Genomic DNA, 18365 nt, shown 5'->3' with positions numbered 1-18365 from the left:
TTGATGTGCTTTAAAATATTATTGTTTAAACACTGTATAGCGTACTGCCCTTGTATTGTGCTGAACAGCTGCTGTGCTCTTGTAAGACTGTCTTAACTCAATTACCTTAATTTAATTTGAAATCTGGTTTGTTTGTGAAGAAAGTAAAAAGTAGAAATTAGAGTAATTGTATCTGACACAACTCCCCCTTCTCATTTTTATGCTACTACAATCCAAATTTCTTCTAATAAATATATCTATTTATAACTGTTCTTTTACTTCTTATTCACCAGAAAAGCTTGCAAAAACAGCAGGACTAGATTCTTGTTCTGTAGTACTCTTCATGTATGTGGATAATCAGTGAGTCTGTCAGTACTTGTTACGGTCTGTTATTACACTAAAGTTATGCATTTAGATGAATTTCTCCAGATCAGGCCAAGCAGGAAAATGTTGAAAGCAACTCTATCTGTACTGTCATAGTCAGCTACTTGCAATTCTTAAGACTGGTAGATAAATAAGTAATAATATTGGAGATAGTCTTGAATGTAGATAATTACTTCCAACTCCTTATTTATATAAGCACACCTTGAGCAGCGAGGGAATTGTATTAAAAACTCATTTAAAACCACTTCTGCTTGAACTAAAGAGGACTAAAAATCACTCATGTAGATGATCTTCTCAGAATGAACTAAACTGAATTTTTCAGATGATTGAGTTTAAAATGCCAAGTTTTTTGTGTTACAAGGGGGTCACGTGTCTGTACCTTGGAATTTCAGGCTTTAAAGAAGTAAATGTTCTCTGGAAGAGGCCAATTCCCAGCTGCCACATGTCAGGGTTTCTGTATTTGCGAAGTGTCTGCAAATCTCTGTAGCATTAATTCTAACACATTTTTTCTGTTGAATTGTGGTGTTTGTAAATGACATTTTGATGGTTGATTCACTGACTTCACCTTGAGAACCTTTGCTGTTAGCTATTGATGCAAAATGTTAAGCCTGCCAGAGGATCAGCAGGAAAGTATCTGGCAAGGTCATGTCCTTTCTTTGCTGTCGTTTCAACAAATTGTTCAGTGCAAAACCAATGTGAAATTACCACTTAACTGTGTTCGAATTCTATTGAGTACACAGTGTGCTGCAGTTCTCTGCTGGCAAATTGGTAAAATGCGTGGCTCTCTTAACTGCTGTACAAGCTCTCCCAACTGTTTGTGAGACTTCATTTGGAAAAACCCCAGCTGATATCCGTATTCTTCCCAATGGGGAGCTGTAGTGCTGAGGTCGGTGAGATGCACTCAGGGTTCTTGTAAAAAAGAGTTTTTGGCAGAATTGTAGGGAAGAGCCTTACAGCTTAACCCAGAACACACAGCAGGTTGGTTTGTTCTATTAATTTCAAGTACTGTCTTCCCAATGGGATGCTACAGTTAGTGACTATACTGCTTGCGAGGGAATGCTTCCTCATATGGTACCATTTTAGTCACACGCTGGGACTACCAGGTAGCAGCATCAGGGATTAGGTCAAAGTGGTAAGCCCAGTATGCAGTCTACAGAGTGAGATGGCCCTTACATGCCACTTAGTGGTCATGCAGAAGAGCATTCAGGGCACTTGAGAGCATGAAATCTAGCCCTTAAGCTCGAGCTAGGGTTAGTTTGGGGTATAGTCTCTCTCTTCCTCAGTGAGTGCTGTTCCTGCTGCTAAATGTAAGAGTGATTTCAGTGCCCTGCCTCCTGTTGCCAAGTGTACCTTGGCAGTGGTCTGCTGCTCTACAGGTAATGGTACTTATAAACTGGAGGGGCCATTTGAAAACTATTTTTATAGTGGTAGCGTGGTATCTTGATGTAGCTGCTCAATTACCTGGAAGCTTTTAAGTGTTAATTGTTCATCAACTTGTATTAGTTACTATGATGCCTCCTTAGATTTCCTGCAAGAAAAGTGCTGGCGTTCTGTAGGAATTTTGCTGAGTGTGTGCTAAGGGTTACACAAATAAAAAACCCCTTTGAGCAGAGGTGTGAAATGGCAGAACTGAGTGCTGTTATTATCCTGACTGCTCTCTTTTTGTGCTCTGATGCGCACTCTGTTGTACTGGTGTCTTGGGTCTTTTTGAGTTTGTTTTTCTTGGATGATTAAGATTTCCTTCTTCCAGCTCGCTCACATCAGCTCTTTTTATCCTTATTCACAGAGATATAACAGTCGTTGTATGACTGCTTCAAAACCAACTTTTTCTGGAAAAAACATTCCTAACATTGCTCCAGTAAAGCAATAGCACTGAGGATGGGACTGTAGGCAGAGTACCCTGCAGCCTCTGCTACCTCATTTTGGTCACAACAACCCCAGGCAGCCCTACAGGCTTGGGGAGGAATGGCTGGAAAGCTGCCTGATGGAAAGGGACCTTGGTGTGCTGATGGACAGTCAGCTGAATATGAGCCAGCAGTGTGCCCAGGTGGCCAAAAAGGCCAATGGCATCCTGGCTGTATCAGGAATGGTGTGGTGAGCAGGACTAGGGATGTCATCCTGCCCCTGTACCCGGCATTGGTGAGGTAGGGTGCTTACAGTGAGAGCGGGGCAAGTCTCTTCTCACTGGTGACAAGTGACGGGATGAGGAGAAATGGCCTCAAGTTGCACCAAGGTAAGTTTAGTTGGATGTTAGGAAACACTTTTTAGAAAGGGTAGTTAAGCAGTGGAATAGGCTCCCCGGGGAGGTGGTTGAGTTGCCATCCCTGGATGTGTTTAAGAGCCATTTGGATGTGGTGCTCAGAGATATGATTTAGAAGAGGGTTGTTAGTGTTAGGGTACTATGGTTAGGCTGCGGTTGGACTTGATGATCTTCAAGGTCTTTTCCAACCTGAGTGATTCTATGATTCTCATCTGAGACATTTTTAATTGTTTGCGAAAACTTCTATTAATATTTTGACTTCTGTATATTTTTTTTTTTTCCCTGCCTTTACCTGGAACAATTCACAGCCTTTTCTTTGGAGTTAATAGAGAACATTCAGATTGGGTAGCTGCTAATGCCTTCAGAAATGCAGGAAAAAACCCACGTATTTAATTTCAAAGCCACAGTTATCATAAATTATTACGACTGTAAGAATTCCTTCTAATTGCCCCTCTGTGAACAGCCTGTTCCAGTGCTCTGTCACTCTGGCAGTGAAGAAATTCATCCTTGTGTTAGTATGGAACTTCCTGTGTTCCAGTTTCTGCCCATTGTCCCTTCTACTGTTGCTCCCACTCAGTCTTCTCCAGATTGAAGAGTCCTAGGTCTCATCTTTTCCTCTCACAGGAGATGCTCCAGGCCCCTCATCATCTTTGTGGTCCTCTACTAGACTCTTACTAGGAAATCCCTGACTTTCCTGATCTGGGGAGCCCATAACTGGACACAGTATCCCAGATGTGGCCTCACAGCACTGATGCCTGGGGAAAAACCACTATTTACAGACCTCCAACTGAAGTCTGTGCCACTGGTCAGAACCCTCTGAGCTCTGCCAGTCAGCCACTTCTCTACCCACCTCAGTATCCACTCATCTGCCCTGCACTTTCTAAGCCTTGTTACAGAGTCTTGTGGGAGAAAGTGTCTTAAGCTTTGAAGTAGTTTCATAAGCCTTAGGTTTGTCTGTTGTCCTTTTCTGTGTTCCTCCAAGGAAAGTTTTGTCTTCTGTTCAGCCTTCAACTACCTAAAAGATACCTTAGTTACCTGCATTAAATTTCCAGTAGTGTGCCGTGCCGTCCAGCAATTTTGAATTGAAAGACCTTTCTCAATTAGCAAAAAGCTAATTATATAAAGAATTATATGAATTGAACCTGCTCTTAGGCTCTCAAACCAGAAGTCTGTGTCTGCTGAAGGATGTTTCCTTGAAAGGATAACGCCAGGCATTCCTTCTGTTAGTGTAGTCTTAGTTGCCTTGGAGAGAAAACTTTCTAAACATTAACCTTAGGAGAAAACGATGCCCTCACATGGCTTGTGATGGTTGATGCAATTTTCTTCTTCAGATAATAACAGAAAATAGAGTGGAATTATGTATTTTATTTTGTTAGATGAGTGTAAACTTTGACATATTTTAAAGCAAGCACAATTGGTTGTTTTCCAAGCACTCACAAATCTCGGTATATGAATAAATGGGAAAATGTCTGAGATGCGCAGAACTGTGAAGCAATTGAAAGGAAGGTGTTGTTTTTAAAAATTCAAGTACAAGGAGCAGCGGAGAAGAAAGTAATAATTATAATGCGTCATCAAAACTATGCCTTTATAGTTGATACTATTTGCAGAGTTCTCGATTGCTGAGGATCCCAGATCTGTCCCTGGGATTACGGAGGCAGCAGTTTTGCCTCATATAAAAGGCAATCTGATGCAACTATTTGGCTTCTCATTTCTTTGTCTTTCCAATTTTGCTGTTATCCTCAAGGGACTTGTGGCTTATTTATGTTATCATCGCTCTCATCTGTCACTGGGGTTCTAAATGAACGCAGTGCTTTTCCTCTCCCCAAGAACAATGTAGGCAATGGAAAATGGGTAGCACTGTGTAAGTAGAAAGGGAAAGCATCGAGCTAAAGAAGCTTGTTAAGCTGCATCTTTACTCTTTGCCTGCATTGTTTGTAAGAACAACCTATTCCAGCAAAAGGATCTTCTGAAATAAATAGTTACATAGAATATCTCTTCATCTCCAGTGTAGGTTAAGTTTCCCATATAAACTTCTTAATTTTCATTTCTTCTTTCTTACAGCTTAGTTGTAAGTGATGACGATGTGTGGAGAGATCAGTTTTACAATGGAAATATTAAGAAAGAGAGAGGTAATGAACACATTTCAGACTAACATGATTTATCACTGCAACTTAATTCCCCATTGTAAAAATCAACTTTGTCGTTTATGTGTAACAAGAACTGTGCAATAGGCTTCATTTCATTTATCAAGATAGAGAACCTTCCTAAGAAAATCAGTCTCAAGCACATCTTAGATGAAGAAGTGAAGCCCTATGAACAGACCTGCTATGACTGGTATTGTGGTGGTGTATGTTTTTTCACATGCCATTACAAAAATGGTATTGAAATCTAGGGAAAATATCCATCGTTCTGCAGGCAATACCATAATGATGGGGCACTACCGTGGCTGCACCATTGCTCTGTTCTCTAAGCCTGCTCTGAAAAAGAGTGGGATGGCACAGCATGGATTAAAATCAGAAGTGTTTTACACTGGTTTGTTCTTTCTTGCTATCGTCTGTGGGGGAGTTGTAATGTTAATGCACTGCTGGAATTTCACTTGTGTTCGCTGCTAAACTGATATAACATATATATATATATATAATATAATGTTCATACTGCTAAACAGATGAAGATGTGGAGGAGTAAAAAGTAGCAATTGCAAATTAACCCTTATCATTAAAATGTATGTGTAGCGTAGTATTACATGTATTCACCTGTTCTGTGTAGAACATACTTCTAGAGATACTTGTTTAACTGTGCACGTGTAAATTATTTGTCTAGAGAAAAAAATGGCATGTAGTAGATCTACTATGAGATTATTTTATGTTGCTGATGCTCCATTTACATTTAAACATGTATCTATATTTAAGGTGCAATAGTCCTCCGTCTTGCCAAATCATGGTTTCGTATAGGATCCTTAGAAATCCTGGCTCACTCTGGGGAACTGGACTTACTAAGGTTTGGATTTAGTCTTTGTAGTAATTACGTTGGTTCTCCTAACAATCAAATGTGTATTGCAATGCATACATACAGTTGAAATTCAGGCATACATTATAAAGACAGGAAGATTGTGTTGTTTAGAAAGATGACCTGCTGGATTTTTACAACATTGCAAAGGTTCTGGACTTGTAGAGATAAAATCCCCCGGGTGTTTTTTAAGGCCTGGATCTTATAAACTCAAAAAGCTTTTATAGCTCAGCTATTTCTGGTAACTAAGCATTGAGGCCAGGGGAAGCTGTATCTACCTGTATCTACCTGTATCTACCTGTATCTACCTGTATCTATCTAAATTTTACAGATTTAGGGAATTAAGGTGTTAATTTCCCATAGTTGTCTGTGAGGCTAAAGCAGCAGAAATCCCTAGCCCAAGTCTGTTGTATAAACTGTGCCCTCCAGGAACACATATTAGGTAAAAATTTATTGCACAAGTTTAAACCTCTAAGCAATATTAATTTCTATATATTGCTTCATCTCAGGCAATTAGCATGGCAGATGTTTTGTTTTAATGTTGACTGTTCCTCTGTGGAAGCAATGCACTGACTGATAACAACTTGTAATAGCAGTTGTTTCAGGGTGCTTAAAAACGAGAGAAGTAGCAGCTGTTGCATGTTGTATTAATTGGTAATTCAAGGTTACTTCCCCTGTGACTCTATTCTGTCTTTCTCCTCCACCTCCCCCTTTTTTCTTTTCTTTCCCCCCCTTTTTCTTTGAAATCTCACAGGAGTGCTTTGTTGTAAACCAAAAGATTGAATTGAGGAACTGAATTTAAAATGACACAGCGCTGTTTTTTATTGTTGTTTAAGTACGTGCCAGCAATTGGTTTTAATGGGCAAGTACAGATCTCTTGTGCTTATGCAGAGCAGGAACCCAGGGCAGCCTGATCTATGAGGCAGTTTGTTGGTCGCCCCTCTAACAGTTGGGTAGCTATGTACTCTGCTAAAGCAGTTGCAGCTTGAGGGGAGTTCAGTGATTTGCTCCAACAGCCTGATTAGAAGGTAAAATATTTGTGTGCACAGCCTCACAACCCTCACCCAGGTCCAGCCCTTGTCTGGGTCTACCCAGTTGGTTCTTACAGCTGCCTGTGCCCGTGGCCCTGGACAGCTCTAGCAACAACAGTCCTACACAGAGCTCATAACTGTACTAAATGCCAGCTGCTCTGCTTTAAATCTGCAAATGGGGGCATCTCATAGGCATCACGGCTTTAACGTATGCATCTCAATTTCCTTAACCTGCCATATAGAAATGCTATGCACTTAGGGGGATGGCCACCTATTATGGCAAGTAACCATACTTAGGAATTTTCTATGTTGGTGAATTCTGATCTAGAGTTATTACTAGTAACGATGCGGCTTTTTTTTCAATCCACCAATTACTTCTTTCCTGACAGTCTGATATGGTAGTATGTTAAACCAGATCCCATTGTGCTCTGGAAATGCAACACATGGGAATAGTTTTAACTCAATGGCAGTCTCCAGTTATATTTGTGTCTAGAACATTAGGTTGTATTTCTAAGTACTTGGAAGGGCTTAATCCAAAACTCATTGGAGAAAATACATGGAGTTTTCTAATGCCTGTTTGCAGCGTGCCATAGGTCAGCATTTAGCTATTAAAGAGTTCTGAATGCTCAATTCTATAAGTACCATTTTTTCTTTAATGAATTCTGCATCTCACGGTACAGGAGATTGCTGGACTTTATCATCCAGGAACATTTTCCATCAATAGTCCCCAGTGATTCAGATGCGTATCTGGTAAGTTGTTTTGGAAGTTATTTTTGTTTTCCACAGGCCTGTGAACAAAGCACTGTACAAAGCTTTGCAAAGTTTGCAGCTTTATAAGGTTTCAATACCTGAAATAATCTTTGGGGTTTTATTAATAGAAGCCTCGTTTACTCCTTGGTTGCTTCTTTTTCTCAAACTCCAGCTTGAGCAATTCCTTGTTCACCACTTCTGATCATGGATACTTTTATTGGGAAGCTTCCATTTTCCATTATTTTCTGTTCTCTTACTGCTCAGACTGGTAGGTGAGAAATGGTTACAATGTGATGAATTAGGTTTTTCCTAATGTAGAATAGTATATATCATATCTTTGTTTCTTTCTAAGGTTTTTACACTTCCTTTAGTGTATCCATATGTACATAACTGTGTCCTTTTATTGCATCTGCATGTACTTAGTTAACTGCAGTCTCTGCTGAATAAAGCCATTTTGCAGTCACATCATTCAGGATGTGAACAAACGGTCCCAGTTGGCAGAGATCAGAGATGTGCGTTTAAAAATAGAGCATGCAAAGCATTTCTAAAGTAAATCAAATGTTTATATTGTTTGTTGTATTCCGTAGTTTTATGTGAAGTAAAATGTGTATCTCATTTCAGGAATTTTTCTCTACAGTCGTATCAGAGACAGCAAGCTTGATTGCATTGTGGATGTCTGTGGGTTTTGCACATGGTAAGCTGCAATAGATATCATCACGGTGTTGGCTTTACAGGAGTGACTCTGTAATTACTTGAAGATGGCTTTTATTTGTTCCTTTGTTCTGCAGTCCTTCTGATGTCCTTGCCTGCAGCACTATCTGTTACGCATTAATACTAAGCAGTTCTTTTCATAACAGAGTTGAAAAAACTTCCTGATTTTTCAAAGTCTGACTTTAACTGGCAGGAACAAAGAATGCAGCAAGAGTGTGGGCTTCCCAGTATTGTTGTGACTGTTTGAGGTGCAAAGATGTTTAATTGCTCGGGATCTGATGCATCTATATAAGAACCTGTCCTTTTATAGTGATGGTACTGTGTAGGATAGAGTGCTGTCCACCCTGGTTTCAGGTTTGTATTATGACAAATAAAGTAGCACTGTGTTGCTAATACAGCACACAGTCCACGTGCAAAGAAACTTAACTGAGGACTTGTGCAAGATGCTGTTTCAATACCATGTCACACTGAAAGGAAAAGCAAACAGTGCCACCTATGCATAGACACCAGGTGCAAGATAATATAAGAAACAGTTCCTAATTTTCATACTTCATACACCTGCCAGGTCAAGAATAAAAGAGACAAGTTTGTTTTCCAGGATCTGATTTCTGCAAGGGAACTACTGTAGTTGTCTAGATTCAGTGCGCTGATTTTACAGCAGATCTAGAGGCTGCAGAGTTTGGGTGGAACGTTACCTTTTGTTTCTCCTTCCTGTTTAATTGTAGGTGTGTGCAATACAGATAACTTCAGTTTGCTATCCATAACCATAGATTATGGACCGTTTGGATTTATGGACTCCTATGACCCAAGTGAGTGTAGCACCCATTCTTACATACAATTTCTGACTAAAAATTACTTCTGTTAATTTATGTAATTTCTTCTAATGTTTTTAGCAAAATAAAATAAAAAATCCCAACTGTATGTTTGTTTGAACAGTTTTAGGGGGAAAAACATGTTAAAGGCCAGTTTTATATGTTATAGGCTATGTTAACAGGTTATGCTTTGATTGCTAAAAGTCTGAAAATAAGATGTCACTATTAAGCCTGTTTTCATGAAGAATGCTTCCTATTGCATTTCATCGATTGAATGGATGGTATAACAGAAACCAATAAAACTAGAAATTGCATATTGCTGTAAGCAGCCTATGGCAGTTGTTGTATACAACTCTACATGCATTATGCTCTGGCTTTGGAGTCACAGCAGCTCTAAGGAAGGAAAGGAAATCAAACCCATCCTGTCATGGCATAGGCATATAAAACTGAATACATAAACTCAGTCAGTCTGGGATTGATTCATGTAGATGCAGCATGTGCATAAATGTGTTAAATTTGATTATTGTTAGGAGATTTCATCTGAGTAGTTTTCAGAACCAATGGTGACTAGTTGTCCTGCAATCTGTTTTCATGAGTCTGCAGCCTCAAATTAATGAAATCACTTGAGCGTAGATATTGTTTGACTCCTGCTGTACTGAAGAAAACAGGTCTTTTCTGGCTTTAGGTCTTTTCCTTTAGGGCAAGTTGACCTCCAGCCAACAAGTAAGTAGCCATCAGATACTCATTCACTCCCCACTACTGCAGGATTAGAGAGAGAATTGGAAGAGCAAAGGCTTGAAGAAGCTCCTGGGTCAATTTTAAGACAGTTTTGTTAACAAATGGCTAAAAAGAATGGAGAGGAGGACTCAAATAGTGATGCAGGGTGGTCACTCCCACCAGCAGGCTGATGCCCAGCCTGTCTCTAAGCCACAGCTACCTTAGAAAGTCTGCTCCCCTGTTTTTATTGCTGAGTGTGACGTTTTATTCCCTTGTTCAGTTGGTGTCACCTTCCCAGCCTCTTGCTTACCTGTATCAGAGTGAGAAGTGAGAAAGCCTTGATGCTGTGCAAGCGCTGTTCAGTAGTAGACAAACCTTGATGTGTTATCAACACTGTTTTAGTCACAAACTTAAAACACAGTAACAATCAGGCTGCTGTGATGATCATTATCTGTATCCTGTCCAGTCCCAGTGCGTTCTAGAACCAGATAAAATACTTTAGAGCTAAAGTTTCAGATTTGATCTGGTTGCTACACCTGACAGATGTATCACAAGTCTCCTTGATAACCTTTGAGGATCAAAGCTGTATACACTGATCAGCTTGTCTCCTTCTGGTCTGGGCAAGTGGTTCGTTACAGCATCTGTTTTCAGACCAATGCTGTAGATGTGCATGCAGCTAATATTTGAGTACCCTGCCACTTACATAGCACGTATTTATCGCCCAGATAAGAATTTCTATACTATAATACATTCAATGTAATTTTTCAGGAATGAGTTGCCTATGCAACTCAAGTATCATTCAGGTGGTCTGGTTTCTTGTTTTAAATGCATGCTTACATATGTTATTTTTAACTTGTCAATCCTGAATCCTGTTGTGCAGTTGTTTTTGTAGTTGTTATCCTTAGTAGTAGTGCTGCATGTAGTAAAAATACTGAATAAAGCATTCGCAGTGTTTAATTCTTTTAAGAACGTCTGAATTGTATTTTCAAGTTGGAAAATGCTATTTGTGATGCATGGAAATTAATCTGTGAGAGATATATTTCTTAGGCTTGCAAATATTAGATCTGGAGTTAATCTGCTGTAAATAAGCATCTTTGTGATCTGGGTTTAAATATTTCAGTATCTTTTATTAATTTTTTATTAATTTGCTGCCTGAATACAATAACAAATGCACATCAATATTTTAATGTTGACTCTTGTTTTAGTTACTCTGTTGTGGAAAATTAGTGTTTTGTTTGAAACAGATTTTGTTCCAAACACTTCTGATGATGATGGGAGGTATAAGATAGGAAACCAGGCAAATGTTGGGCTGTTTAATCTGAACAAGCTGTTACAAGCTCTGAAACCTTTACTGGATCCCAGGCAAAAACAGCTGTAAGTAATCATTTAAATACCTAAACACTTAGAAGGACTGAGGAAATATGAGACCATCTAATCACCATATGCATAGGAAAGAAAGAGATGAGCTTAGAAAATAATTTTTCTCTAGGTGGAAACTGGCCTTGAACTCGTTATTGGCTAGCGTAAGGTGGGGGAAGTTTTCTGTTAACCACAAATAATAGCAAAATCTAGCTGGAAGCCTGTGCCAGATGTCATGGGGCCTATTCTTCTTCCTCTAATGTAGGACCTTTGCCTATAGGTTTCTGTTGTAGGTTTTCCTAGCATGTATTTTAAGGAGCTTACAAATGAAGACCATCCAGTCTTTTGAAGTAACGAGGTAGTATTTCAGCATTCTTTTGTAAAGATTCCTGCTGTAAATCTTCTTGACTACAGCAAAAAGTCATGACTTCTTGGTATGAAAATGAGACAGATTGTGTTTTATTTTCCTTGCAAACAGCTATGGATGTATTTGACGCTTCCTTTCAGACATTTTCATAACATGTATCTCAGTTGATTCAGAATATCGATGTTTGTAAAATAACAGAAGTTTCCATTTCTAAGTTTACAGTAGGGCTATGCTCACAGTACTGTTGTGGTACCACAGAATTTAACAACCAACTTTTTTCTTTGCAGAGCTTCCCAGATTTTGGAAGAGTATGGTCAAACCTATTATGTCCGGTATGCAGTTCCAGAGCTCACACCCTGCAGTCCCAATACTGCAGATTACCACGTGACAACTTTCTTACTGTGCTGCTATTTTCAGTTTTACAGAATTGTTCAAAAGAAAACTGGGGCTTCTTGGAGCCAGCAAGGATGATAATTATTTGATTGCTTTCCTTCTCAAAGTGAGTTTGTTTTGTTAATCTTGTTGGCAAAAATCTGAATGAATGTCCTTCATTCTTAAAAGCACTGATATGAGCCTTTCTGTTTGCCAGCTCATGGAAGATACAAAGGCTGATTTCACAATGACATTCCGACAGCTCAGTGAAATTACTGCAGACCAATTAAGGGAGCTTCATATTCCTGAGGTATTCATTAATACAGGCATCCCTCTTTAGGAACACTCAATACCAAATGAGTGAATCAGGGTAGACAAAACCCTGATATAATAAGAACGTTGTTCACTTTCTCTGGGAAGTGCCACCGTCTTTCCCTAACTTTTGACTTCTGTTTGTCAATGAATGAGAACTTAAAAGGCCTTTTTAGGGAGCAGAATGAACTTGTGCCTGGAGCATGGTATGAAGATGAGGAGTTACTGCTTCTTTTTCCATTTATAATCTCCTCCTACACCTGGAGCATTGAGTTGCACTCTTTCCACTCACTCTATCTTTTTTGTTTTTAATATCTGTTCCTTATCCTTTGATCAAAGAATCTGTTCCTTATTCTTTTCAAATACTTCTGATTCATGTACAAAGAGCAGAAGAGAGCAATACCTATGTTCAAGTATTGAAAAACAAAACAGGTCAAAAGCTAAGGATAAATAGGGGACAAGTTCTGAAGGTACTTAGGTAGAATTTGCTCTAAAAGAGATGGGTTAATATGGATGTCAAAACTGAGTAATTTAAATAAAGGAAAAGATACAGGTAGAGTTTAGGGAAGAGAATTAGTTGAAGGTTCACTGTATGTTTCTCCTTACATGTTCTCTCTGATTGCTTAGTTCAGGTTTTGCTTAACAGGAATCAGGTCCTGTTTACCTGTCACTGATGTTTTCTTGCCCTTTAGGAATTCTGGGCTCTGCGGGATCTGGGGAAACACGGGTTGTTTTCAGAGTGGGTTGCAATGTACCTGTCACGGTTAGATGGGTAAGTCTGGTGAAGTTTCAAGTTTAAAAGTAACACCAGCTGTGTATTTGCCAGAAGGTGGCAGCTTTAATTGACAAGGATCTGTGTGATCTTTAGTAGGGCTGGGAAAATGTACATGATTTGTAATGTCTTTTTTTATTATTATTTTTTGTCTTTGTGGTTCTAGATTGTGCTAGCTTCTGTAATAATAGGTGGCGAGTAAGGAAAATCCAAGGAACCTTCACAAGTAGGTTTTTAATTAATTTATTTATTTTTTAATATTTAGGAACAAGGATGATTCAGACGTCAAGAGAAGAAGAAGAATGACGGGTAAGTAAAACAATTCAAAGGAAGTAATATGCTAAAAGATGGCGACCAACTTCTTACATAGGTTTGTTGCTGGCTCCCCTGTTTGTTCTGTGACTTGGTGCTTGTGGACCTCATTTATTTATTTGTTTATTTATTTTCCTTTTGATACCTGTAAAGAACTTGAGAATTATTGGCCCATAGGAACATGCTTGCTGTATTTTGTGATGTCTCAGGTGAGGCTTTGCTCAGAAGAACGTTATTCTTTTCCTGTAAAGAACCTTTCATAACATCAAGAAATGATTTTTATAGCCACTCTGTGCTGGCTCCATGAGCTGGGATTTGTATGAGTGCTCAAACATGTCCATATTGTGTTTTTGTATATTATAAAGAATTCATATTTTTGATAGGCCTTCATTCATTCATCTATTTATTTAGGGAAGCGGGGAAAAACCCTCATTTAACTGGGAAAATGTCTAGTCATTAGAGGAAGGTATGGTTATCAGAGATTAAATATCCTATTTGCTCCCTCCCAGTTACTTCAGATGCCAAACGGTAAAGATACATAGGTTGTTTATCACAGCAGGAACAGTGGTTATGAAATTGTACTTTGTTTTGTTGGTCTGCAATTAGCTGAGGAAAGCTTGTGCAATTTGCCTACCGCAGACAATGAGAATCTCTGGACAAAAGGGGGTGAAATGAATGGGGGATCTGCCGAATTGTGCAGTAGGCAGAATGAACTTTATTGTTGTGCTGCTTTGCAGGTGCTTTATTCGCATCTCTAGCGAGAATGGCTCTTCTCTTTCATTAGATATTGATTGGCTGATTTGTTCGGAAGCTTAAATTGATTTAGCTGTAAGATGGCAGGAGATGGTACCGAGTCTCAGTAATAAGATAGATTTTCAAACTGGTGTTCCATCTGTTTTTAAGAATGCTTAGAATTTTACATCCAGTTACCAAAAGGGCTTCTTTTATTACCTGTATTTTGGTGTGGTTGGGAAGTTTCAGCTATGAGACCCAGAAACTGTTAGTTCAGCCACTCTTTTGAAGTTCCCAGCCTTCCTTACCTAAAATTTAATGCTGGGAACTGTCTAAACACACTTTTTCTATGCTTGTTATGTTTCTATGTTTTTGTGAATCTGCTTTTACAGAAGAAGAGTGATGTTCTGACTTGTTCCAAATCAGGAAAGCTCCCGGTTTGGGGATGATTAAAGAAAACCCAGCACTGTGTTTTCCACTCACATCCAAGAGGATGTTATGGGATGGGAGGCAGACAAACAAGGGGAAGGTTTTGTCCCCAGGACCACACTTAGGCTGCTGATCTCAGCTTTGGTAGCAGGCCAAAATTTGATACGTTAAGGCTTTGTGGATGAGTAAGATGTGTTCTGTGTGAGCGACCATCTTCCTGCAGCACAGCTGGCAGGGCCCCACCATGAAATCCTTGCTGCACGAGCCCAGTACAGTTGTGCATTTTTACACAGCTATTAATGCTAAAGACAAAACTGTCATGCCCGTCTCTGGATTTTTATATGAGCTGATAAGTACCACTAAATTTCTTAGTTCTGTCCTAAGTATTGGCTGTTCTTGAGCTGTCAATGGCAGCATATTCATTATTCATTGCCTCATCATTACTAAGCGTAGAGGAGTATCTTCAAATGCTTCAAGGTAAAGCATTTTAAGTTGATCACATATCATGATTTTTACTCTTTTTCTCCCTTGACTTGGTTTTTAGTTCCTCAAAGCGCTTTGTCTTGCACTGCATAACCTCAGTTCCTTTAGGTGTTGATGAAAAAAATTTGACAATTCAAGTCCCAGTGAAGTCTGTCACTGTGTTTCCTTATGCAAGGAATATGTTCAAAAGGAAAAAAGAGGAGAAAAATAGTAGACCACATCATAAAATACTTGAAAGGGCACAATTTTTTTAATATTTTGTCCTGTTCTTATCTGGTTTTCTTATTCTTTCCTAATCATCTTGTCTCTCGTGTTCGTTATGGACATTTTTAACTCCACTGTGAAACTTGTCCATTTGCAGCTTTTAAGAATATGTTTCTGGGACAAACACTCTCCTGCTGATGTGACTCACGGCTTTCATGTGGATTATCATTTCTGTATGAGTCAAGTTAAATTATCCCCCTTCTTAATATTCTTTTATATCGTTCTCATACTTAACTACTGAAAACCATTGACTGGATCAAGTAAAATTCTGAACTGTAAGCAAATTATTTTACCAAGTGGGAAAAAAAGATTATTTTTTTCAGCGGTTGGGGCAGGGTGTTGTTACAACTACGTAGGGGTGACTGAGATTCCCAACAGCCAGTCCTATTGGTTGGTTTTCATTTAATTTATGTAAATACACGTAGCATAACAGTGATGCAAAGAAGAATTCCTGTATCTGAATGGACTGTCTTCAGTCTTAACTCTCAAGGAAGTTAGGATCTGGACATGGAATCAGTGAAGCATCTGAGTTGGAAGGGACCGTTAAAGGCCATCATGGCCAACCCCCCTGCAATGAACAGGGACATGTACACTGGATCAGGTGCTCAGAGCCCCATCCAGCCTGACCTTGGATGTCTCCAAGGCTGGGGCACCCTCCACCTCTCTGGGCAACCTGTGCCAGTTCTTCATCACCTATACTGTAAAAAGCTCCTTCTTTGTATTCGTTCTGAACATCCCCTATGTAGTAGCAGCATGTTGTTATGTGGCTTGGGCAGCTTACGTAATGGAGGAATGTTCCCGTTGCCTGGCTTTGTGCCAGCGCCATTAGAGCTGGAGTGCATCTGGTTTCAGTCCGCATGCTTGTCCTCTGAAAGAGCTTCACCTCTATTTTAGCAGGACCACAAGTGGTCAGAGTTCAGTGCTTACAGAAGAAAGTGATTTCTGTCCTTTACTTTTGTAAATGACGTAAAGACACACACTGTTGTATGTCAAATCTGGTGGCTTAAAACAGCTGTCATTCATCTCCAAAGATAAAGAATGCAATTATATCGCGATATATAAAATAATCACACAAGCGTTGTTTTGCAGATGACATAGCTTCGGTAAATTCTAGCTTGTTAGCTGGTTAAATGGAGCATTCTATAGAGGCTGTGTATATTAGTGTTATTCTGTTTGCTGTGCTCAACACTGACTGTCTGCAGGGAGCTCTGGAACATGAATTAAGTCCTGTGCTTGTCTGACCACCAAAACTTTGGAGGAGAGAAGTCTCACTTTTTCTCAAAGGCATTGGTTATTTGGGTACTCAACAAGGATCAACAAGTCAAAGAAGCAGTATGAGGAGATGCAAGTGGGCTGCTTGCCCCATTCCCCTCTTGGTGTGATGGAGACAAAAAGCTGTGGGTTGAGATAAAGACAGCATTAACAGGTGAAGCAAAAGTGGCAGAGCAAAATCAAGAATTCATTTACTACTTCTCTTCAGCAGGCAGATGTTCAGCCACCAGGGAAGCAGGGATATTAATATTAATGTCTGTGATCTCCAGGAATAGAGCGACAACGTCAAAACCTGCTTTCCAGCAGTGTGGCAGGAATGTGGGCTGTGGCAAACAAAACCTTTAGAGAAGCCTGCTGGTACTTGTAGCAGGGAAGCCTCTTTGAATCAATCTGACATTCTACTTCTTGTTTTACACATGGGCGGTGCGACTTTGGCATTACTCCTTGAGCGAATTAACAGATCACTGTTAGCAGCTCACAGATGAACACATTCATTCTTTTTTTCCTTTTTATGCAGTTTTTTTTTTTTTTTTTTTTTTTTTTTTTGATCTGCAAATTAAATCTCCCCGAAGGTTTCAGTGACATTTGCAATGATTGTGATCTGCTTCTGTTGGTTTTTGGCTAACTAAATTTAACATGATTTACTTTTGGTTTCAGCTGTTAATCCGAGATACGTGCTTAGGAATTGGATGGCAGAATCAGCAGTGCAGAAAGCTAACCTGAATGATTTTTCAGAGGTAAGTTTAGTTTGTTCTTTCTTGAGATATCTGCTAATAACTGACATGGAATCATAGAATGGCCTGGGTTGAAAAGGACCACAATGATCATCCAGTTTCAACTCCCCCTGCCATGTGCAGTGTCACCAACCACCAGACCAGGCTGCCCAGAGCCACATCCAGCCTGGCCTTGAATGCATCCAGCGATGGGGCATCCACAGCCTCCTTGGGCAACCTGTTCCAGTGTTCCAACCCTCTGTGTCAGAACTTCCTCCTAATATGTCATCTAAACCTCCCGTCTCAGTTTAAACCATTTCCCCTTGTCCTAAGGCCCATGAATGTTAATGAAACGGTTGGTTGCATTTGCTCTTTGAATCTGTATTGCACTTTGACCAACATTGTTTTATGTCATAACAATTACTCAATATTAGTAATAATATTATTAATAATACTAGCAATAGTAGAAGTATTCATTAAACTGTTTGCTATAACAATGGTGGTACTACTAATAGCAGTCAACTTGTGGAATTATTTCTGGAGCCAGGAGGGTGCGTAGTGCTCAGATTTGCAGGAAAATGTCTCATATAAAAGTATACCCAATTGAATTGCTTCCAGGTTCAGCTCCTGCAGCAGGTCTTACAGCGTCCCTTCCAGAAGCAGCGGGCTGCAGAGAAAGCAGGTTATGCTCTGCGCCCGCCTGCTTGGGCCAGGAGTCTTAAAGTGAGCTGCTCATCCTGAGGGAAACTGGAACAAGCAGAGCAACTATTGGAGTTCAGACCTTGTGGTGGGAGTGCGGAAGCAAGCCTTACTATGGGAGGTTCACACCCTCATGCATTATGGACTGGAATCTGCTGCTCCACTAAACAACTTCTTGACCAACTTAATAAGTCTAAAGATTAAAGAAATGGACTACTATGTATGTTTGCATCAACAAATTACATCGGTGTTTGTGACTGTCTTGGGGGTGACCCAAAGTACCTTTGCCAGAGTCAGGTGTGTGCTAAGCCTGCCTCTATGTTCTTGTCCTCTGTTCCTCTCTTCTTTGTATGAGAGAGGTAATAGGTGCATGGATATAATGACTCAGGGAACGTTCACAGGCGGCAACATGGAAATGGGCTTCCTTGCAAGTATCCCCTATATATGTATTTTCAGGTCCATGTACCTTTTGTATTCAGCTTCCTGATGGTCTGACAAACGATTTCCAAGCTGTTAATTTGTAGCATACCTTGGATTGTAACCCAGCAGGTTTTAGTCCAGTGTCTGTTTGACACTGCAATTCCAGATCATGAAACTAAGCATATAATTAAAACAAAATTAACACAGAA

At 39.7% G+C, this 18365-nt stretch overlaps 1 protein-coding gene across 1 annotated transcript in view; it reads left to right on the top strand.

Annotated features, from left to right (window-relative positions):
* Nucleotides 1–18365, top strand: part of LOC107308953 (uncharacterized) — a 21350-nt gene extending 2985 nt beyond the window's left edge. Inside the window, exons 7-19 of the mRNA XM_015853239.3 lie at nucleotides 4685–4752; nucleotides 5533–5620; nucleotides 7341–7410; nucleotides 8032–8104; nucleotides 8847–8930; nucleotides 10895–11024; nucleotides 11664–11708; nucleotides 11794–11875; nucleotides 11966–12058; nucleotides 12753–12832; nucleotides 13098–13141; nucleotides 16982–17061; nucleotides 17656–18365. Coding sequence (XP_015708725.2) covers nucleotides 4685–4752; nucleotides 5533–5620; nucleotides 7341–7410; nucleotides 8032–8104; nucleotides 8847–8930; nucleotides 10895–11024; nucleotides 11664–11708; nucleotides 11794–11875; nucleotides 11966–12058; nucleotides 12753–12832; nucleotides 13098–13141; nucleotides 16982–17061; nucleotides 17656–17778 — 1060 coding nt within the window. The 3' untranslated portion in view covers nucleotides 17779–18365. The remainder of the gene's footprint in view (nucleotides 1–4684; nucleotides 4753–5532; nucleotides 5621–7340; nucleotides 7411–8031; nucleotides 8105–8846; nucleotides 8931–10894; nucleotides 11025–11663; nucleotides 11709–11793; nucleotides 11876–11965; nucleotides 12059–12752; nucleotides 12833–13097; nucleotides 13142–16981; nucleotides 17062–17655) is intronic.

Source organism: Coturnix japonica, chromosome 2 (assembly GCF_054131305.1).
Source record: "Coturnix japonica strain WE chromosome 2, WE-NBRP24, whole genome shotgun sequence".
NCBI classification, from domain to species: Eukaryota; Metazoa; Chordata; class Aves; order Galliformes; family Phasianidae; genus Coturnix; species Coturnix japonica.
This window is presented reverse-complemented; position numbering and strand designations above follow the sequence as displayed.